Below are 23248 nucleotides of genomic sequence, written 5' to 3'. Positions count from 1 at the left end.
TTTCATTAACTTTATTGTGGTTGTAGCTGCCCTTTCAACTTGAGGTCTTACTCCTTCCAGAATGTGACATCTCTGCCCCAACAACAATTACCACTGAGGCAAAGGATTGGCCGAGGAATAACTTGGGTCCTACTAGAAGCACATCAGAAACTTCCCCAATGCCTTTAAATCATTTATTTCAGCAGAAAATGGCACAAGCTTTCGGGGTCAACCCCTTCTTCAGGATGGCATTTGAATTGCTTCGGATTTCCGAAGTTTTATCGTGAAGACGAAATATGAATCGATGCATATTTGGGGAGGCATTTGGGGTGATTATTCACCCGCTGTAGAGATTTGTCATCTGCCACCACCCTAAAATTGGCATGCAAGCTGCTGTGTAGCCAGATAAGTACTACTATAGTAGTACTTATCTGTTATCTACTGTGTGTCCTGTGCTTGAATGGCTGCCCCCATGTATACACAGCAGCTTGTATATATAAACTATAGTAGTACTTATCTGTTATCTACTGTGTGTCCTGTGCTTGAATGGCTGCCCCCATGTATACACAGCAGCTTGTATATATAAACTATAGTAGTACTTATCTGTTATCTACTGTGTGTCCTGTGCTTGAATGGCTGCCCCCATGTATACACAGCAGCTTGTATATATAAATTATAGTAGTACTTATCTGTTATCTACTATGTATCCTGTGCTTGAATGGCTGCCCCCATGGCTACACAGCAGCTTGTTTATATAAACTATAGTAGTACTTATCTGTTATCTACTGTGTATCCTGTGCATGAATAGCTGCCCCCTATGGCTACACAGCAGCTTGTTTATATAAACTATAGTAGTACTTATCTGTTATCTACTGTGTATCCTGTGCTTGAACGGCTGTCTCCATGGCTACACAGCAGCTTGTTTATATAAATTATAGTAGTACTTATCTGTTATCTACTGTGTATCCTGTGCATGAATAGCTGCCCCCTATGGCTACACAGCAGCCTGTTTATATAAACTATAGTAGTACTTATCTGTTATCTACTGTGTATCCTGTGCTTGAATGGTTGTCCCCATGGCTACACAGCAGCTTGTTTATTCCATTAACTATGGTAGAATAGCAAACACACCAGTTGTATCAGCACAGAGCAACGGGACATTATTTTTTCATTACTTTAAAAGAAATGCATTTTCTGGTGTTACTGTTCCTTTAAGAAAGAGGAAAGAATGGGCAGAGAAATAAAATGTGGACACCCAAAATAAGACATCAGGTCAAGTGTAATGAGGACTGCATCAGAATGCCATTTATTGCACATTCATGGAACTGTACAGATTTCTATAAATAAGAAAGACTTGGATATTTACATCTTGTGCCAGGGAAAGATACAGACAGTAGTTTCACATACGAAGTATTTACATTAAGTACCATGAAGCTTTCCGTCTGCTTCAAGTTCAGCCATTGTTTGCCCATATGTTACCAGGACCCCTAGAAGTGGGTGAGAATCCCAGGTTCCAGGCTGGTAGCGAATGGGTCGGATGCAGGTGGTTCCACTTGGGATGGAGAAGCTGGGTGTGCGCTCGAGCTGGCAAACACCTGTGTGTTTTCATCTCCCCTCCCCCATAACTGAAGCAGCCCCACTCAGTCCTATCCTAGCAGTCAGCGACAAGAACACCAACACACTATATATAAAGCATGAATGTGGAACCATGGAACGAGAGAAAATGGAGACACACCTGTAGATCTGGAAGAGTTGAGCTGAACTCCTTGCACGACTGCCAGTAACACGCAAAGCACACGCCACACAAGCAGAGGGGAGGTATATTGAAAAATATAAGCTATCAAGACATGTAGTGGAGCGAATACATGGGTATCTGTGCAGGCTCCGTGGCTGGAGGGAATGTTGTAGCGAAATACCCAGGTAACTGCTGTCTGAAGAGCCGGCTGCATGGAAGGGGCGGACCGGAGACCGAGGTTGTGGTCAACGAGGGAGGTGATAGGTCAGCTGGACACGGGCCGAGGGGGTCTGCTCTTCAGCTCTGCCTCCTTTCCTCTGATGGCAGCCATGTATGAGAAAAGACACAGGACGGAGTAGCAGATCTCATGGGCCTGAAGAAGGTAAGGGAAACAGTTGAACGTTTTACTGGAGGAGCTCAGTACATATTCCACCCCAAGGTGCCAGATGGTTTGTACAGTGAAACCTTGATTCTAAGTACAGGTATGGGAGCTATTATCTGGAGAACCATTATCCAGAAAGCCCCAAATTATGGAATGGCCATCTCCCATAGACCAAAAATACCGGCACACAAGGCTTTCGTTTGCAGGGAAACCCTTGCTTTAAATCTTAGTGCGGAAGTGCAACGTCTCACGGCCACGCCCCTTTATCAAGAGTGGCCCCGAAACATTGCACTTCCGCACAAAGAATAAAAGGGTTTCCCTGCAAACGAAAGCCTTTTGTGCCGGTATTTTTGTTCCATTGGATTACCAGGAGGTTGCACCTGGCACATAATTGTTCAATACGTTTGCAATTGATTCAGCTCAGATTCAAAAGCAACTGTTATGACCCATGTGCCCCCTCTCAAGTCACTGATTAGTTACTGCCTGGTAACCAATCAGTGTAAACCAAGAGAGCTGAAAAGCAGGAAGTAGTGTTCTGGGTATTATGTAACACATCCAGTCACTCCAGCCTTTATACATTACATTTTTGGCTAACTCACTATATTAGACACCTTTTTTTATTTTGCACAGGCAGCCTATCTATTTACCTAGTTTTTATTTTTATACTGAACTGTTCCTTTAAAGCAGTGGTAGACTGAAACCTCGGACAATATGTACTTACCATGGGTGTCTTGTATTTGTGGCTCACCACTTCTTTAGTTTCAGGAACTAAAACCGGATCCAAGAGACAAAACAGACAATTCAAAAACACAAACAGGGAAAAATAACAAATCCATAGGGGAACAACAGGTTAAAGATTCTGTTTAAAGGAGAATTCAACCCTAAAGTAAAAAAACCCAATGCCCCAACCCTACATAGACCCCCTCCCTCCCCCCCCCAGCATAGCTACTACCCCGGGCAAATGCCCCTAAATCATTACTAACCCCTTGGTACAGATTCTGTCCAGCGGAGTTCATGGCAGCCATCTTCAGGCTCTTCGGTAATCTTCAGAATGAGAGCGGCGCTTCAGCAATTTCCGTGACTTAATGCACTTACTTCCCGAAGATTACCGAAGAGAAGAAGATGGCTGCCGTGAACTCCACTGGACAAAATCTGCACCGAGGGGTAAGTAAAGACTTAGGAGCATTTGCCAGGGGTAGCAGCTAGGCCGGGGGGGGGGGGGGTCTATGTAGGGTGGGAGGTAGGGTTTTTTTTTTTTACTTTATGGTTAAATTCTCCTTTACGGCCAACAAATGATCAAGTCAAATGGTGACACCCAGGGCGGGAGGTGCTGAATGTGATCACAGACAGAACTGGGACATCCACATCACAAAGTCATAAGCAGACGAGTGTCGGATAAAACAACAGCACCCAGAGATGAAAGATCAACTAGAGCCATGAAGAAAATTGACGTAGAAAGCCGGGACTAATGATTGGAGTGAGGTCAGTCACACAAACAAAATATAAAAAAAAAAATATAAAGCAAGGAAAAGATTGAAATGTCACAATGAAAAGGTGAAAAATAGGTTAAAATGAAACATATTGGGTCATTCTCACTCGGTTTGATAAAGACATCGGAGGTCACAAAAAATAAGACATCACCAGTAAATGACATTAGGCACAAGATGCACTGCAATGGAACCATGACCAACCAGAATGTACCCCCTACACCCTCAGAGCCCGAAAAATCCTCACAGCAGGGTCAGTATCTCCCCTTCAATTACTGATCCAACTGTGATGCTATAAAGAAATTGTAAAAACATACACAGGTCACGGCTCCCACGCATAGGTCTTAAAGGAGAACTAAAGCTTAACAAAGACTTAGGATAGAAATGCTGTAACCTTAGGTTTCGAGCTTCTGTACCAGCCCAAGGATTCCACAGCCCTTTAGCAGTAAGGATCCGTGTCCCCAAAGATGCCCCAGTAGCTTCCTATCTTCTTTTCTGCTGATTCACTGCACATGCTCAGGCCTGCTGTCACTAAAAGCCCCCATACATGGGCCGATAAAAGCTTGGAAGTCGGCAACGTGTGTTGAGCCCCCGACGGGCTTTTCCGATCGATATCTGGCTACAAGTTGACCAGATGCCGACTTGTAGAAAATCCCGTCGGATCGCGGCCGCATCGTTTAGTTTATGCTGTCCCTCGATCCGACTGCCCATTTGGCCTCCGTATTGATCCAATCGTTGGGCCCACGATTGGATCAGCCCAATATCACCCACTTCAATGTGGGCATATCGGTGAGAGATCCACTCATTTTGCAACATCGCCAAACGAGCGGATCTCTACATCTATGGCCACCTTTACTGAGTTTAGGGACAGGCTCACAATATACAGTACACATAGTAGAGAATATACTGTAAAGTCACAATATAAGGCTGATATTTTTCATCAAATCCTTTGGATTTTTGTTTTTCCATCATTATTTCCAACGACACCTGAGCTTAGCTTCTCAACAGCAGCTCAGAGCCCACTGAGCATGTGCAGTGCCATGGACACACAAAAGATGGTGTAACAAAAAAAAAGATGGGGGGGAGTGGGGGACAAATTTCAAGCCCCCCAAGACTGCTGGATCTCTGGTCTGGGGCAATAATTTCAGTAGAAAATACAGCATTACTAGCCATAATCATTGTTAGGTTTTAGTAATATTTTAAGTCCTTCATAGCACCCCTGTATTCACTATAAAGAAAGGGACTGTGTATTGGCTGAACATTACCTGATCTGGAAGAGGAAGGTTTTCATAGCTGTCACAGTAGGTGAAGCACAGAATATGTGGCAGTAACTCAGAGACCCAACAATTTTCCCCCATAACCCAGAGGCAAAGACCTGCACCCCCTCCCCATATTTTAAGTGCACACAGTTTCATCTAGAACTGACTCTGGTAGGGGGTCTCTTCATTTTGTGTTACTGCCATTGCAATACAGACCCTGCAGCACAAGGACGGTAATTACCAAATTCCTCCAGGACAAAGACGCCCCGTACAGTGTTACACTTTTTAATATGATTCAGCTGTATGAAAACCTGGAGGAGAGAGGGAAACAAGGGAAAGGGTATCGGGTGAGGGAGAGATGATAATAGTAAAGCATGAGAACATAACGGAAATCATCATAAAAGGCACAAATGAAAAAGTAGGAGGCAGGTGAGAAAAGAGAGCGTGAGAGAAAGTAAGAGAGAGAGAATAAAAAGGATGGGAACGGATTTGAGGGAAGGGGAGAGAGACAGAAGACATGGATTAGTTCATGTATGGGATTATCAATGCAATTTATAACATTTCTATAAACAGAGTTGATGTAAGGGGATGGGGTGAGGGAAACAGTTGTGGAGTAATAGGGAGACGCAACCTAACACAGCAAAATTATCAGGAGATAAACCATAACTAAAGCCGGGGCAGGTATTGAAAGTCAGACAGGAGGCAACACAGACAGCTCAAAACTAACGGGAAGGAAGGTGGGGTGGGGGGGGCAGCGAGAAGCAAAGATGGCGGCAGAGTGAGTACCTTCCGCTCCTTGCAGGAGGAGTGAGCGTGGGAGAGAAATGAGACTGTTAGTGACACAGCGAGACCACACCTCCCCTTCACTTTCCAAGCCCAGCAACACACAGCCCAAAACCAAAAACATTGACAGTGGGAGGCCAGAAAAATGGAGCCCCCTGGTCATCAGATCCGTCCCTGCTCCTCACCCAGCACGAAGCGCAGGCACTGCTTGGACTCGGATATAGGGAATATACTGGTGGGATGTGTAGGGATCTAGCATTGAGTGGTGGTTACTGCAGGCTCTAGTCCAGCGGCTCACGTGGGACCCTGGAATTACCAACTGGCAGCTTACAAGTCCTAAATATTTCTAGAAAAAAACTTTTAATTGACAGTGTTTGTACACTGAATTTAGGTATAATTCCTATTTTAATTCACATGTTTGTGGATGATAATGGTAGTTAGACTTTAACGTGAGAAGTACCAAATTCAAGTTTATTTTTGCAGCTCATGTTTGATGCAATTGTTTTTAGACTTTGCAACATTTATATAAATAACTGGTTATTTTAATGTGCAACATTTTTATGTTACAGAGTGGATAACGTCTTTATTTGGGCATCAGAAACAGACAGTAATATTCACTTTTTTGGACATTATGGACAGTGTGAATGGCAGCAGCCGCTTGTCTGGACACAAACATTGGATTATTAATGAGTGGAAGAAGGAATCACTTGGCAGCACTAATTAATCAATTATACTCATTTACAGGGGTGGAGCTGTAAGTGGGGTTGGTTTTATAAGGTGGGTTTGTAACTTTTGTATCTTCACACGAAAAATGATCCATGTGATCCGAAACATGTTGTGATTCAATAAATTTGTTATGTGCTCCATCCAAATCCACGTTGGTTAAAATGACACTGCTCCCAAGATGTTGTAGACCTCCTATATCAACGTCAACCCCTGGGTGGCCTTGTGATGACCCCCAAAGGCAACCTGACAATAGAATCCTGCCCCGGGATGACCTGAGGATGATCTGTGTATGAAGGGTCAGCGCTGGGAGAGGTCAGGCTGAGCCAGGAAAAGGGTTACAAAGAGCATCAAACAAACCCCCAAGCAGGCAGAGAGAAGCATGGAGCAGAGACAGCGAGAGACAGGCACGAGAGTCACACAGCTAGAGCAAGCATAGGAAACACAGGCTGAGAGGCAAAAGGGGATATGTCATACCTAGCACACTGCAACACACACACAGCAATACACCCCAATAACAACAAACAAGAATACCAGCACACTACCCACACACTTCACCCCCCATCAAATCCTTGCTTGGCATGCAGTAACACAGGACAGTCACTTAAACATGTCACTATGGCTACTTTATGTTCTATCAGAACTGACCTTGTCCAAATGGATATTTGCATTCACACTGTTTTACAATGAACTCCTCACAAAGCTAGACACTCAAACACATACTACCCCCTAGCCACCGACATGGCCCCCTCATACCTGACTGTGCATGAATTTTAGGTTAATCCCCTCCAAGGTAACTTGAAGAAGTCCCCCTTCTCCGGTCTTCATGTCCTGAACGGGAAATTCTCCTCCAAGTTCCGGCCCTGGGACAAGATGCAAAGAGTGAAAAGAGAGAATGTATCCGAAGCAATGTTCATCCAGCTCAGATTAAAGTGCTGAAGCTCACAGCAATTGGAAGCAATAAAGAACAGAGCGGTAGGTAGAGCTTGGGACTCTGGAGTCCATTGTAATGTTAGGGTTCTGGCTCAGGGATACAATTGAAGTGAAAGCTTGACCTGTAATCTTAAACCAAAAGACAGAGGATTCAATTAGACCAATTACCACCACTTCTGTCCAATAAAGCCTTGTAATCAGCAAAACAGGTGCGGTAAAAAATTTAAAATTTAAATTAGCTGAAAAATTAAGGTGCTTTATTTTCACTACATGTTTCAGCGGTTTCAATCTGAAAAAGAGCTCTCCTGAATCAGCTGCACCTGAATTTTGCAGCTAAGCTCTGTTTTTGGCCGTTTTTTACCGCACCTGTTTTGGTCGACCTGTAATGTCTTTCTTGATGTACGGACCCAGCGGCTGCATTTCATATGTTTTAACTAAATTACAAAGGGGGGGGTCACCATATCCTTTTCTATGGCGTTATACTGCAGGGAAACGAGGATTCGTACGATTTTCGGACCGTGTGTGGAGAGTAACATCATTTTTTGTCCGGCGGAGATCGCTTGTTTGGTCAATCAGACAGGTTAAAAGATTTCTGTCGGCTGCAGGTAATATCTCTGCATACGATTTTCAGTGGGAGACTGTCACTAGCTTTGGTTGGACAGAGATATCTTACGATTGCTGTCAGGGGCAGAACATCGGCTGATCTCAGTGGCGTAACTAGTTGTTACTGGGCCCCATAGCAAATTCAATTTAGGGCCCCAAAATATTTATAAGTTGGCCTATTTTACCAAGATATATTAAAATTGCTAATTAATTAGGATCTCACTGTGCCCCCTACACTCCTGGGCCCCCCTGCAACCGCAGGGTCTGCTTCCTCTATAGTTACGCCCCTGGCTGATCTGTTCTTTTGTACTTTATTTGATCGGAATGGTTAGTGGCAGGTCGGGAGATGGGGCAGTCCAATTGTGCGTTGATTCATACGATCGGATCTTTGCGTCTGTCGCCAGCTTTACAGTTGTGTCAGTGTATCTCAGTGCTTTGTGTTCACTCATTAAGTTTGGTTCTGTCAGGAAACATACAGCTCTGCGAACAGATCTTCCAGTCTTACAACTACTTGTGAAATATACTTTCATTTTCACTGACCTGGCTTTATGCTCTGTTGTCGTGCTGCAGCCCTTTCCATGCTCTCCTTCACACAGTAGTACAGCTCCCGGCACTGGACATGGATAAAGAAAGTAAACAAAAAGAAATTCAAATGAACAAAAGTAAGTTAAGCTGGCCATACACGGGCCGATAAAAGCTGCCGACAGACCGTGTCAGCAGCTTATTGGCCTGTCAATGGGGCCCCCCCGACGGGCTTCACCGATCGAGATCTTCTCGATCGGATGGGACAAAAAATCCCGTCGGATCGCGGCCGCATCTATTCGTTGATGCGGTCCTGCGATCCGACCGCCCATTGGTATTCGTTAGGATCTGATCGTTGGGCCCTAGGGCCCACGATCGGATCAGCCCGATATTGCCCACCTCAAGGTGGGCATATCGGGGAGAGATTTGCTCGTTTGACAACATCGCCAAACTAGTGGATCTCTCAGTGTATGGCCACCTTTAGTCCCAGACCTGAGAGCGTTGGCACAATGCTACCATTGTTGCTTCCCAAAAATAGGAGGGACGACGTACAATAAGGGTAAGAGCACACTGGGCGATTCGGTGAGATTTAGTCGCCTCGACTTTGCGGCAACCAATCTCCCCGAACGCCTTCCCTCACTCTGCACCTGGCTAACTTCGGGCGGATTCGGCCCGTGTGTGACTAGCGCTGGCGATTTTTCATTTTAGCCAGGCGCAGGGTGAGGGAAGGAGTTGGGGGAGATTGGTTGCTGCAAAGTCGAGGCAATTAGTTGCCAGGCGGCTAAATCTCCCCGAATCGCCCAGTGTGCCCTTACCCTAAAGCTGCAGGCTCAAAAAGAGCTAAAGCTGGCTATTTTTGGCACCTTGTGGGGCTCTGTAGCATACTTATCACATTCCCAGCATGTGCCCTATCCAAATTTGTACCAGCAGTATCATCGGAACATCAGAGTGCAGTGTGCTTAATAGGATAGGTAAACCTTTAAAACAAACAAATGTTTCTAAGCACTTCTAAGCACTTTTGTCGTTTACATTCGTTATTTATTTTCTTTTAATTCCAAGGTATTGAGGGATACATGTACTGTTAATATGAATGGATTTTGTTCCAACACCACCACCCTTCAAGTTAAAAAAAATAAAATGGACGGCCTGGAAAAAATGTTTTTTCTCAAAACGCATCAGTTAATAGTTCTGCTCCAGCAGACTTCTGCAGTGAAATCCGTTTCTCAAAAGAGCAAACAGATTTTTTTGTATTCAATTTTGAAATCTGACACGGGGCTAGATATATTGTCAGTTTCCCAGCCGCCCCCAGTCATGTGACTTGTGCTCTGATAAACTTCAATCACTCTTTACTGCTGTACTGCAAGTTGGAGTGATATCACCCCCCTCCCTTTTCCCCCAGCAGCCTAACAACAGAACAATGGGAAGGTAACCAGCAGCTCCCTACACAAGATAACAGCTGCCTGGTAGATATAAGAACAGCACTCAATAGTAAAATCTAGGTCCCACTGAGACACATTCAGTTACATTGAGTAGGAGAAACAACAGCCTGCCTGAAAGCAGTTCCATCCTAAAGTGCTGGCTCTTTCTGAAAGCACATGACCAGGCAAAATGACCTGAGATGCACCTACACACCAATATTACAACTAAAAAAAAAATACACTTGCTGGTAGAGTTGCCATCTGGATGGCATTTTACCAGTTTGGCCAGTAAAAATTATGGTTGATCCCAATGTTATTTATAGGGAAAAAAGATAAATATATAAGAAGGCCGGTATTTTTCTCCAGAAAAGGTGGCAACCCTACTTGCTGGTTCAGGAATGACTTTTTATATTGTAGAGTGAATTATTTGCAGTGTAAACCGTGCAATTTAGAAATAAAAACTACACCATAAAAATCATGACAGAATACCTTTAAGGGTAATTTAGCCAAGGTAAGTACTCTCAAGAGACAAGTAAACTGAATTCACATTATCCATGGGAAGTTCCAATTGGACGTTATAACCTTCCCTTTTACCAAACACAGCCCGTTTTACCTTCTTGGTGAAGAATTTGTTGAGCTGAGTTTCTTGGCCATTTCTCCTCCACAGACAGAGCACTTTAGTCTTGGGACAATACGTCATGTTAATGAGTTTTTCATACCACCACCGTTCATACACTGCGCCGATGTTGCTGCGAAGGATGATGCAGTCGTCACAAACCTAAGAAGAGCAGTAAGTAATACTAAATGTAAGACAGTGCTTGTGTACATTATGTTTGTGGCGGAGCCAACAGCTTCCCGCTGATAACAAATGAAAAGGAATAATAATCCAAATGGATCAAAACTAGATAGATCCTTAGGGCAGTGGTTGTCAAACATTTCAGTTGAAGAACTACTTAAAGTGTCCAACCATTGGTCAGGGTTCTCCTTAGCTAATGAAATGAGCTTATACATAGGAAAATATTTGTTTGTCAGTAACAGTTTAAAGAATATCTAGGGCAGCAAATATATATTTACCCCATGGCTACACAGCAGCTTGTTTATATAAACTATAGTAGTACTTATCTGTTATCTACTGTGTATCCTGTGCTTGAATGGCTGCCCCCATGGCTACACAGCAGCTTGTTTATATAAACTATAGTAGTACTTATCTGTTATCTACTCTGTATCCTGTGCTTGAATGGCTGTCCCCATGGCTACACAACAGCTTGTTTATATAAACTATAGTAGTACTTATCTGTTATCTACTGTGTATCCTGTGCTTGAATGGCTGCCCCCATGGCTACACAACAGTGTGTTCACATAAACTATAGTAGTACTTATCTGTTATCTACTGTGTATCCTGTGCTTGAATGGCTGCCCCCATGGCTACACAACAGTGTGTTCACATAAACTATAGTTGTGTTTTTAAAGCATACACAGCAGTTTTACCAAACACTATATTATATTGTCATTCCTTTAAAACACTTTCATTTTTTGGCATGACTGTTCTTTTAAGGCTAAGGAATTATGGGGAACAAATGGCAGACTGAAGAAGTTTGCAGTAAAATCAGATCACTCTGTACCCACTCACCTCCATAAAGAAAAGGTCTCCACTTGTGTCTGTCCCAGCATGCACCACAAAGGTTTGCTTCTTGATGTGACGGCTCCCACTGGGGCGAACGCTTAGATCGCGGGCATTCTGTTGATTGTTTGAACTAATTATCCAGTTGCACAATTAATGCTACAGCCACAATATCTCTTACAAATCAGTCTGTTGGCTTCTCAAATGACAAGTGACTCAACAGATTCAAACTCTGGCACTATGTTTTTGCACAATGATATCATCGAACATTATGGGCTTTTAGAAGCTCTGCTTAACACGACGCTTGCGTAATAATGTGTGTCATCTAATACCCTACTGATGCGGCCAGTGATAGTAACTAGCAGTCAAAAAACAGTGCAGGTTGATTAACTGTTTCTCCCTTACCATGTCAGTCACTTTGTCCAGCAGTTCATTGATTTGTTGACTGTGCACTAAGCCAATGTGGCACTTTCCAAGGATACGCCTGACCTTCCTGCGTAGATCTGTCTTATTCACCTATGAGGCACGGCAGGAACAGCACAGGACAATCGTTATATTATGAATATAACAGATTAACAAAGAAAAAAGCTCACTCGACAAAAAGACACAGTCTCAGAAACACAACAACCTAATCTATATGGGAAACATACCTTCATCATGATCATATAGGAAATCATATTGTGCAAAAGAGTGCCCAGCAGGCGATCCTCGTCTTCCTCTAAGCGCTTCCGGTCATGGTCGCCAAGAGAGAAATACCTAAGTGATGGGGGTATATAGAAAAGCTAAAGAAGTGCAATAGGAGACAGTGCTTAAAGCCCCCCCCCCCCGTGTGTGTTTATTAGGGGGTGTTCACCTATGAATTAACTTTTAATATGTTGTAGAGAAGGATATTCTGAGACATTATTTATTAATTGTGGAGTTATTTTGTTTTTTAATTCAGCAGCTCTTTAGTTTTGCAATTTAGTCGCTAAGACTAATTTACCGTAGCAACCATGCATTAATTCGAATAAGAGGTAGGAATATGAACAATAGAGGACCTGAATAGAAACATGAGTAATAAGTAGCAATAACAATAAATGTGTAGCCTTATTAGGGACGCACCGAATCCACTATTTTGGATTCGGCCGAACCCCCGAATCCTTTGCGAAAGATTCGGCCGAATACCGAACCAAATCCTAATTTGCATATGCAAATTAGGGGTGGGAAAACATTTTTTACTTGCTTGTTTTTTGACAAAAAGTCATGCGATTTCCCTCCCCGCCCCTAATTTGCATATGCCAATTTGGATTTGGATTCGGTTCGGCAGAAGGATTTGAATACTGCTGAAAAAGGCCGAATCCTGGCTGAATCGTGAACCGAATCTTGGATTCGGTGCATCCCTAAGCTTTACAGATGGGGCCCGATTTGAAATCTGGAAAGAGTCAAGAAAAAGGCAAATAATTCACAAACTATAACAAAAAGAATAAAGACCAATTGAAAAGTTGCGTAGAATAGGCCATTCTGTAACATATTAAAAGTTAATTGAAAGGTGAACCACCCCTTTAATAGTCTTGCAGCTTTCTATGCCCAGATGTGTTGAGATATCGACAGACATGGATGGGCAAATAATCAGTAACGGAACTAGGTTCAGCAGCCGACCCCCCCCCCTCATCCGTGCGCATTTTCTTTGCGGCTGCAGCCGAATCCAACCGGCTGCAGCGCGGCCCTGTGGGGGTGCGAGCCCTGGCTCAGTTGCATCTCCAGCAGTTACGCCACTGCAAATAATTATTTAAAAAAAAAAAAAAGGCTAGAAACCCTGCTTAGTGTCAAATAAATTTTGAATTGTCAGACGTGGGAGCTATTCACAGATACACCACATTTAGGCTAATATCAGACAGGGTGCTGTCACAAATGGGAAATCTGCATTCTCTGTGTGCAAAAAAGCTCCCGCAATAGCATTTAGATTACAGCAACATGGAAATCCACAGATATTTTAGAAAATTCCCACGTGCACGTGCTCTTTAAAGGATCAGTAACATCAAAAAAATTTTGATTAACACATTAAACTTTAAAATTGCAAAGTCTTTATTTAGAAATAACTTACGGAATTCTACGCTTGCGCTCCTCTTCAGAAAAGGCAATTGGGTGATCCATCGTGAGGCGCTCGATTTCTCCTCCCTGACTGGAGATAGCCAGGTAGGAGATATTGAGCACCGCACGATGGATTGTCGCCCTGTCGCCTTTTCTGAAGAGAAGTGCAAGCGGAGATTCGGTAAGTTATTTCTAAACAAAGACTTTGAGATTTTAAAGTTTAATATGTGTTGGTGGTTTTTTTTTCATTTTTAAAAACAAATTTTGATGTTACTGGTCCTTTAACAAAGGAATATCAGGATGTCATTGGCAGTATGGGTTGTTATTGTAACAGTTAGCTCAGTTGTATTCTGGGAACAGTTTTAAAGCATTATGTCTTTTATCCAGGACCATATATTATTTTATATTTTTTTTTTTCATTTTTAAAAACAAATTTTGATGTTACTGGTCCTTTAATAAAGGAATATCAGGATGTCATTTGCAGTATGGGTTGTTATGGTAACAGTTAGCTCTGGGAACAGTTTTAAAGCATTATGTCTTTTATCCAGGACCATATATTATTTTATATTTATTTAGCAAGGTTTGAAAAATAAAAGCAGAGAGGTTTCACCTGTCTATCATCTCTTGCGGTCCTTGGTCCATACCCATTCCTTCTCGCTCCAGCATAACAGCGTCTAGGAAAGCATCCTCCCAAAACTGCATCTGGTCCCACAGAGTGGAACGCTCCTTACCTAAAAGATGGTCAGGAATGAACACAGATTAGGGGCATTTTGGATATTGGCTACACAAGGCAAAAACAACGAATCGTGCACAAACACACTGTATGGGTATAATAAAAACCCTTTATACGCATACGCAATCCAATGGCAATAAATGGAAATCCCATGGACCTCCAAGAAACTTCTATTACTCCTCAGCCTACATAAACCACTGACTTCATTTATGACACTAAAAAACATTGGACAGCATTGATGGTCTAAAAAATAATCAGTTTGCTTTGTCTCATGGATTAAAAGAGATAATATTCTCCCCGCTTAAAGGGATTCTGTCGTGATTTTTATGATTTTTATTTCTAAATGAAACTGTTTACACTGCAAATAATTAACTCTACAATATAAAATGTAATTCCTGAACCAGCAAGTGTATTTTTTTTTGTTTTAATATTGGTGTGTAGGCGCTATCTCAGGTCATTATGCCTGGTCATGTGATTTCAATAAGGGCCAGCACTTTAGAATGGAACTGCTTTCTGGCAGGCTGTTGTTTCTCCTACTCAATGTAACTGTGGGACCTGGATTTTACTTTTGAGTGCTGTTCTTAGATCTACCAGGGAGCTGTTATCTGGTTACTTTACCATTGTTCTATTGTTTGGCTGCTGGGGGGGGGAGGGGGGGTGATATCACTCCAACTTGCAGTACAGCAGTAAAGAGTGACTGAAGTTTATCAGAGCACAAGAGTCACATGACTGGGGGCAGTTGGGAAACTGACAATATATCTAGTCCCATGTCAGAATTCAAAATGAAATATAAAAAAATCTGTTTACCCTTTTGAAAAATGGATTTCACTGCAGAATTCTGCTGACGCAGCACTAATAACTGATGCGTTTTTTTAAAAAAAAACAACAACATTTTTTCCCATGACAGTATCCCTTTAACAAAACATATATCTTATATGTCTTGGCCTGTGGCCTGGTTTCTTTGTATCGGTGATGGGCAGCTGGAGGTTATTTAATAATGCTGAATTATTATTGCACCCTGAATAGTGGGACTATCTGAATAATCTGAGATTTAGAGAAGATAAAAAACAAGGATAATCGAATAGCTGCAAATACAATTTCATTTGAAAATCTAATTTTGCTCTGCCAGATCTCAAACAAAAAAAACACTCTGGGGCTATAAATAAAGCTTTCAAACAAGGAGAGTAGACGTGGTCTGTTGCTGCTGGTCTGATTGCTAAGGCAGACGAATGTAATTCAGCAAAATTAAATTCCTGGAAAAAGCTAATGCAAACGGTGCCACATTTAACTGAAAGTAAAGTATAAGGGTTTGCATCTCAACATAAATGTGTAGTGCCCAGCGTTAGCTTGGGGGTCCAAATTAGATGGAGTTCATGTAGTATTGTAGGTAATTTAGGCTTATGGTCCAAATAACACACAGCTAATGGGAATCAGGCCCCACCGGGAATTCTCTGGTAACCATGTAGTCTGCTCTGACCCTGTAAGCCTTAATTCTGACATTAGATCTTAGGGAGTGGTTCACCTTTAAGGTAACTTTTATTATGTTATAGAACGGCCAATTCTAAGCAACTTTTCAATTGGTTTTCATTATTTTTTATAGTTTTATATAGTTATCTGCCTTTTTCTTCTGACTCTTTTCAGCTTTCAAACGGGCGTCACTGACCCCATCTAAAAAAGAAATGCTCTGTAAGGCTACAAATGTATTGTTATTGCTACTTGTTATTACTGATCCTTCTATTCAGGCCCCTCTCCTATTCTTATTCCAGTCTCTTATTCATATCAATGCATGGTTGCTAGGGTAATTTTGACCCTAGTTACCAGATTTATTAAGATGCAAATTAAAAGAGCTGCTAAATAAAAAGCTAAATAACTCAAAAATCACAAATAATGAAAACAAATAGTCTCAGAATTTCACTCTATACATACTAAAAGTTATCTCAAAGGTGAACAACCCCTTTAAAGGGATACTGTCATGGGAAATTTTATTTTTTTTCAAAACTCATCAGTTAATAGTGCTGCTCCAGTACAATTCTGCACTGAAATCCATTTCTCAAAAGAGCAAACAGATTTTTTTTATATTTCATTTTGAAATCTGACATGGGGCTAGACATATTGTCAGTTTCCCAGCTGCCCACAGTCTTGACTTGTGCTCTGATAAACTTCAGTCACTCTTTACTGTTGTACTGCAAGTTGGAGTGATATCACCCCCTCCCTTGCCCCCCCCCAGTAGCCTAACAATAGAACAATGGGAAGGCAACCAGATAACAGCTCCCTGATACAAGATAACAGCTGCTTGGTAGATCTAAGAACAACACTCAATAGTAAAATCCAGGTCCCTCTCTGACACATTCAGTTACATTAAGTAGGAGAAATAACAGCCTGCCAGAAAGCAGTTCCATCCTAAAGTGCTGGTTATTTCTGAAAGCGCATGACCAGGCAAAATGACCTCGTAGGCGAGATGCACCAACACACCAATATTACAACTAAAAAAATACACTTGCTGGTTCAGCAATGAAATTTTATATTGTTGAGTGAATTATTTGCTGTGTAAACAGTGTCATTTAGAAATAAAAACTACATCTTAAAAATCATGACAGAATATAATCCCTTTAATGTCAGTAGAGACGTATGTATAAATGTAGCTGGGATAACTGGAAAAGCTGTCCACTGAATGATGAAACCTTAACTTGACTACCAGATGTAGTTCAGCAAATCCCTCACTTGCAATGTAAGTAAAAGAAAAAGAAGGAGGCAAATAAGGTCCAGAGCACAGAAAGCACATAACACAACCACACAAAACGTCAATCTGTGGGAGTTATTACTCAATGAGAAGGTTTCCATGGCTGCGTCTTCCAGCTGGTCCCAGACTGACCCCTTATCTCTTCCTGTTGCATAGGGAGCCAACACCAACAGGCAGCATAAGAACAAGAGAAAGAAAGGGAGATGCACAAGTGGAGATGGAGACAAGGCAGGGATAAGTGACAAGAACAAAGATACAAGCAGTTGAATAGTATACAGAAAAACTGGAGTCACAAAAGAAGAACTCAACAACCCTGCAATAAGTTGGGACTGAATGTCAAATCAGGTCAAGTTATGCTAATTCCTCAGTTGCCGGATAATAGTAAAAAAGTGGTTATGAATAAAGACTATTAGGGGGGGACGGTCGGGAAAAAGTGCAGACAGGGACATCAAGGCAATTGTTTTCCATGATGTAGGATATTGGGATTTCAAGGCAAGTCATTTGATTTGCTTTTTACCTAAAAGCCCCTCGTACAAGTAAATGCGTTGGCTCAAGTCTTGCTGTGGGCGCCCAGGGCTGACATTCCTTTCTCTCTCACCAGGGCGGAGCATCTGCGGCTTTGCCTGCACAGGAAAGTGTTAAATGTTATATGTATAAAATATTCTACAGCAAACAGTGTCCTACACCTAAATAGCCCATTAAAGGAGAACTGAATCCTAAAAATGAATAAGGCTAAAAATGACATTTTATATGCTGAACTAATTGTAGCAATAAAGTTTCAGCTTGTCAATAGCAGCAATGATCCAGGACTTCAAACTTGTCACAGGGGGTCACCATCTCGGAAAGTGTCAGTGACACTCACATGCTCAGTGGGCTCTGATTGGCTGTTGAGAAGCTAAGCTTAGGGCTCGTCACTAATTATCCAGCAGAAAATGAGCTTCCCCTGTAATATAAGCTGATGCTACAGGTTTGCTGATTATTAAATTCTGATGCTAATTGCACTGGTTTCTGTGCTGCCATGTAGTAATTATTTGTATTAATTACTAATCAGCCTTAAATTGTGACATTTCTATTCTATGTGTTCTGTATATTGTGAGTGGGTCCCTAAGCTCAGTAAGTGACAGCAGCACAGAGCATGTGCAGTGAATCAGCAGAAAAGAAGATGGGGAGCTACTGGGGCATCTTTGGAGACAAAGATCTTTACTGCTAAAGGGCTGTGGTTGCCTTGGGCTGGTACAGAAGCCCAAAACATCATGTACAACATATCTAGCTACTTCTTTGGTTAAGCTTTCGGCCTCCTTTAGCAGCTAAACACCATCTTTGATATTTTGGCAGCTCAGCACACAACCTCAAACTCAACTGGCAATGTTTGCATCAGAGTAAAAATGATATCAACAATGGCCTGCCAGAGCTTGATCGCAATTTTACTATTATCATTAACATTTTGTTTTGTTCTTACAAAGACTGCTCCTGTGAATGAGTTCATCTGAATTTCGCTGTCGGACACAGCCCCTGATCCCGATAGATGGCTTCCGCCTGGGCCGCCCTGGGCATCTCCTGCATTGCTACTTAAGTCACTGTCGGCTCCCAGTGTTTCGCCCGAGCTGTTGCTCACCTGCAAGGGCAAATGGGTATGTTAAATCTGTATAATTTCATCATATTTTACTTCTCACCAATCTGTTGAAGTGGCCATACATGGAAAGATCTGCTCATTAGGCAATATGGGCAATATTGAGCTGATGCAATTGTTTGGCCCTTAGATCATAATTGCTGCTAATGTAGGACATAGGGATGTAAAAATCAGTCGGGCAAGTCCGTTAGCTGGCACCAAACACAGGCAAATAAGCTGCTGACTTCGGAAGGTTTTATCAGCCTGTGTATGGCCACCAGCTGACTGTTCTAAGGGTAATGTAACCTTTATCTCTGTGATAGGCATTGAAAAAGTTATTTTAGGTCCTAGGGGATGCAATCTATCCATGCTTTTAAACAAAAGAGGAGTAAAGTAGATACTAAAAACAAGACAACCTCAGGGTTTAAATTATGACTTTGACTTATCTCGCCATTATGAATAATTATGGAATTTTGCAACATATCCTGTTATTATGAATGACCTATAAATGATTTGTTTTGTTTGATTTTGTTTTCTTGAATATTTGACTATTATAGTTCTGCTATAATTTATTAATTATGAATAATTTGCTATAGGTACTGTATATGCCCTTGGATGCCTATCTTCCTTTTTTGTACATTGTTTTTAATGCAATTTGTAGAGAAAGACACACATTCCAGGAGACAGTCAGTGCTTTGGAAACTTTATTTCAAAAGAGCTAAAACAGCGGTCCTAATGTGTTTTGTATCCGAAGATCTTGATCATATAGGTTTATCATTAATTATCTTCAGATACGAAACGCGTTAGAACTGTTGTTTTAGCTCTTCTGGAATAAAGTTTCTTTTATCTGCACCAATCTGGCTCCTGGAGTGCGTGTCCTTCTCTACAAATTGTCAATATCACTCCCCAAGCTACGGGTTCGGGGCGCAGCACCCGAGCCACCAGATGCCATCGGAGAGTGTGGTACATTAATTGCAATTTATTTCGCTTCATGTTTTAGATGTGTTAAGGCTGCACCTGAACGTGATAGACCTGGGGTTTGTACACCCAGGTCCAACTTCGCACTGGGTGAGCCACATCTTGAAATTTAAATTCTTTACTTGTGGGATTGAGTCCTGTTTTGTGTGCATTATTTTTAATGCCCCTCCCTTCTTCATTCCTATTGGTTAATTAATGCATTTCAGTGATTAGTGGATTTGGGGTATGAATTTGGTATACCGATCTGTTTATGATTAAGTGCCTAAAGGCACGAAACGCATAACGCTATGTATTTAGTTACATAGGTTACTGTATTTAGTTACTTGGTGGCCTAAAATAAAGTTCTCAGTTCTTTTGCAAGCCTGTCTGTTGGATCTGTGAGTGCCTGCCATTTTCTTCTTTGGTTGGATACCTTCACCTTGAGCTGTAGGTCTGTAGCTGTAGCTGTGGGGCATAAGCACCCAGACCGCACTTACTACTGGTGAGATCATAAACTTTTTGGCTTAACATTGGGATTTCTTTCTTTAAATATATGGCCACCATTACTCTCCCATCTATTCGCTGTTATTATTCTTCTCAATGTTCTGATCCTACCACTGTGCTGATTTCAGAGTCCTGGCTGCTGCTTCTTATTAGGATGGAGGGTCCCACGCTGCTTGTGTCCAGATCACTTCGCTGTTTCCAGTAAGAGAGAGAAAAGAAATTGCATAGTCAGGAGTGGACACCGAAAACGTTATACTCGGTTTCATCAATTTAATCCAAGAAACAACTACAGTATTTATGAACATACAAAGGCCATAGGAGCCCATCTAGGAAACATCTGTTGTGTTTTCTCAGTGATAGACTTACACTATATCATATATAATTAATATAGACTTAATATAAAACTCTTGCAACACCAACCTGGGAACCAGATGTGACACTCAGACCACTGTCTGCGCTAATCTGAGACTTCTTCTCCTCGGTCTCTCCACTGTCAACCACAGGCAGTACGGGCTTAGTACCTGCAGGCCAAAAAGACAAAATAAATGAACATGAGACAGAGCAGAGGGAGCAATAATATCTAGTAGTCTTATTCCAGACACTCATGTCAAAGTACTGTAGAGCCAATGCTACAATAGAAAAGGGCAACTCAACTGTATTAGACTGAAGATGGGGAGGAAGTTACATACAGTTCTATGTTTACTATCAAAAGCTCTCCTTAAAGGAACAGTACCAAAAAATGTAAGTGTCAAACTAATGAAAATATAATGTACTGTTGTGCTGCACTGGTAAAACTGATGTGTTTGCTTCAGAAACACAACTATAGTTTATATAAACAAGCTGCTGTGTAGCCATGGGGGCAGCCATTCAAGCATAGGATACACAGTAGATAACAGATAAGTACTACTATAGTTTATGTAAACAAGCTGCTGTGTAGCCAGGGGGGTAGCCATTCAAACACAGTACACACAGTAGATAACAGATAAGTACTACTATAGTTTATATAAACAAGCTGCTGTGTAGCCATGGGGGCAGCCATTCAAGCACAGGATACACAGTAGATAACAGATAAGTACTACTTTAGTTTATATAAACAAGCTGCTGTGTAGTAATGGGGCAGCCATTCAAGTACAGGATACACAGTAGATAACAGATAAGTACTATTATAGTTTATATAAACAAGGTGCTATGTAGCCATGGGGGCAGCCATTCAAGCACAGGATACACAGTAGATAACAGATAAGTACTACTATAGTTTATATAAACAAGCTGCTGTGTAGCCAGGGGGTAGCCATTCAAACAAAGTACACACAGTAGATAACAGATAAGTACTACTATAGTTTATATAAAAAAGCTGCTGTGTAGCCATGGGGGCAGCCATTCAAAGACGAAAAATGAGAAAAAGCACAGGATACACAGCAGATAACAGATATGCTCTGTTACATACAATGGGATTCATATCTGTTATCTCTGCATCCTGGGCTCGAATAGCTGCCCCCATGGCTACACAGCAACTTGTTTATATAAACTATAGTTGTGTTTCTAAAGCAAACACACCAGTTTTACCAATACAACGCAACAGAATATTATATTGTCATCCCTTTAAAGCACTTTCCTTTTTTGGTGTGACTGTTCCTTTAACAGATATAAGGGGTTGTTCACCTTTGAGTTAACTGTTAGTATGATGTAGAGTGATGTTCTGCAACAACATACTAAAATTACTTAAAAAAACTGTAAAAAAAATAAATAATGAAGACCAATATAAAAGTTACTTAGAAATGGCCATTCTATAACATACTAAAAGTTTACCTTGAGGTGAACCACCTCCTTGAATTTACAGCAGGACACAAACAGATCTTTCCAAATGTGTATTCTAAACAGAATCAGCGGACTGAACATCTCGGGTTTACTTATAACTATAGAAAGAGATTTTGGCCGACTGACTGCTTAGAAATGTTACTGGTGCAAAAATGGTCACTGCCGGGGTTATGCAGATGGGTAAAGACTACTGCAGCCAAATAGATTTTTTTTTCTTTGTTTCTAATTGCGGTAGAATCTAATGAATGTTTGGCGTCTATGGATAACAGGATTAGGGCGGAGTTTGCCTATGTTTCTGCATAAACCCCCCATGTTGCTTAGTGAAACTGACAGTTTTCCCCAAGTACCAGTTTAATGGAGCTGAGCGGTATGAAAAAAAGATGAGAGCGTGACAATAAAGCATTGAAGAAGCGTGGTAGAAAGGAGCGTGGTGGGGTTTTATAGGGAGGCGTTAGAGCACCACCACAGTAACTAAACTCAAAGAAACCCCAACAAAGCATTCGTCATGATTGAATCTGCCAGAACACCCCACTCACCTCTCAACATTACACAGTGTATTCCTATAGATACAACTAAAGACACAAACTGCCGCCAAGTCACAAGTGAGATAATGATCCAGAGCTGGTTTTTGGAGATATTTATTTCTCAAATTGTAACACTAGCCTCGCTTCTAAAGTTAAAGGGGGAAAAAAACCTATTTTTGACATGAACACTATCTGAACTAGTGATGTCTGACCTTAAAGGAAAACTTTACCCCCAAAATGATTATTTAAGCAACAGATAGTTTACATCAAATTAAGTGACATATTATATATATTTGAGTAAATCTTGCCCTTTTACATCTCTTGCCTTGAACCACCAATTTGTGATGGTCTGTGTGCTGCCTCAGAGATCACCTGACCAGAAATACTGCAGCTCTAACAGGAAGAAGTGTAGGAAGCAAAAGACAGAACTCTGTCTGTTAATTGGCTCGTATGACCTAACATGTATGGTTTGTTTGGCTTGTTTGTGTGCACCGTGAATCCTAGGATCCCAGGGAGAGGCCCTTATTTTTTAAATTGGCAGTTTTTTTATTTATAATTACCCAATGGTACTATTAAAAAAGTATATTATCATGAAAATGGTTTATTTATATGAAGCAGCGTTTTAGACATGAGCTGTTTAATGCAATATCTTTTTATAGAGACCTACATTGTTCGGGGGCATAGTTTTCATTTAACCCAACCTGACCGAGGCCTTCGATTTATATGCACCCACCCCCATCTCTATCATTGGAGGGGCAGGTACAGCTTAGCGAGTATATATGTAAGCGCCAACCCATCACTGGCTGGGCAGCACAGAGAGGTTGAGGAGGAGCTAGCGATGAATATGG

General features: G+C 41.6%; 1 protein-coding gene across 50 annotated transcripts in view; it reads right to left on the bottom strand.

The window, feature by feature from the left end:
- Positions 1 to 1259: 1259 nt before the first annotated feature.
- Positions 1260 to 23248, bottom strand: part of madd.S (MAP-kinase activating death domain S homeolog) — a 69244-nt gene continuing 47255 nt past the window's right edge. For 10 of the 50 annotated variants that reach the window (XM_041561952.1, XM_041561957.1, XM_041561960.1 and 7 more), the window contains 16 exons: positions 20479 to 20579; positions 20170 to 20250; positions 18448 to 18603; positions 17506 to 17611; positions 17071 to 17133; positions 14126 to 14246; positions 12096 to 12201; positions 11851 to 11961; positions 11455 to 11562; positions 10438 to 10602; positions 8425 to 8497; positions 7105 to 7211; positions 5629 to 5637; positions 5084 to 5153; positions 2818 to 2864; positions 1260 to 2087 (listed from right to left, as the gene is read on the bottom strand). In XM_041561952.1, the coding sequence (XP_041417886.1) occupies positions 1980 to 2087; positions 2818 to 2864; positions 5084 to 5153; positions 5629 to 5637; positions 7105 to 7211; positions 8425 to 8497; positions 10438 to 10602; positions 11455 to 11562; positions 11851 to 11961; positions 12096 to 12201; positions 14126 to 14246; positions 17071 to 17133; positions 17506 to 17611; positions 18448 to 18603; positions 20170 to 20250; positions 20479 to 20579 (1532 nt within the window). In that variant the 3' untranslated portion in view covers positions 1260 to 1979. The remainder of the gene's footprint in view (positions 2088 to 2817; positions 2865 to 5083; positions 5154 to 5628; positions 5638 to 7104; positions 7212 to 8424; positions 8498 to 10437; positions 10603 to 11454; positions 11563 to 11850; positions 11962 to 12095; positions 12202 to 14125; positions 14247 to 17070; positions 17134 to 17505; positions 17612 to 18447; positions 18604 to 20169; positions 20251 to 20478; positions 20580 to 23248) is intronic. The other 40 variants (XM_041561954.1, XM_041561958.1, XM_041561962.1 and 37 more) reach the window with 9 other exon arrangements.

This window comes from Xenopus laevis, chromosome 4S (assembly GCF_017654675.1).
Source record: "Xenopus laevis strain J_2021 chromosome 4S, Xenopus_laevis_v10.1, whole genome shotgun sequence".
Lineage (NCBI taxonomy): Eukaryota > Metazoa > Chordata > Amphibia > Anura > Pipidae > Xenopus > Xenopus laevis.
The sequence above is the reverse complement of the archived record's forward strand: the minus strand, read 5'-3'. Positions and strand labels throughout refer to the sequence as shown.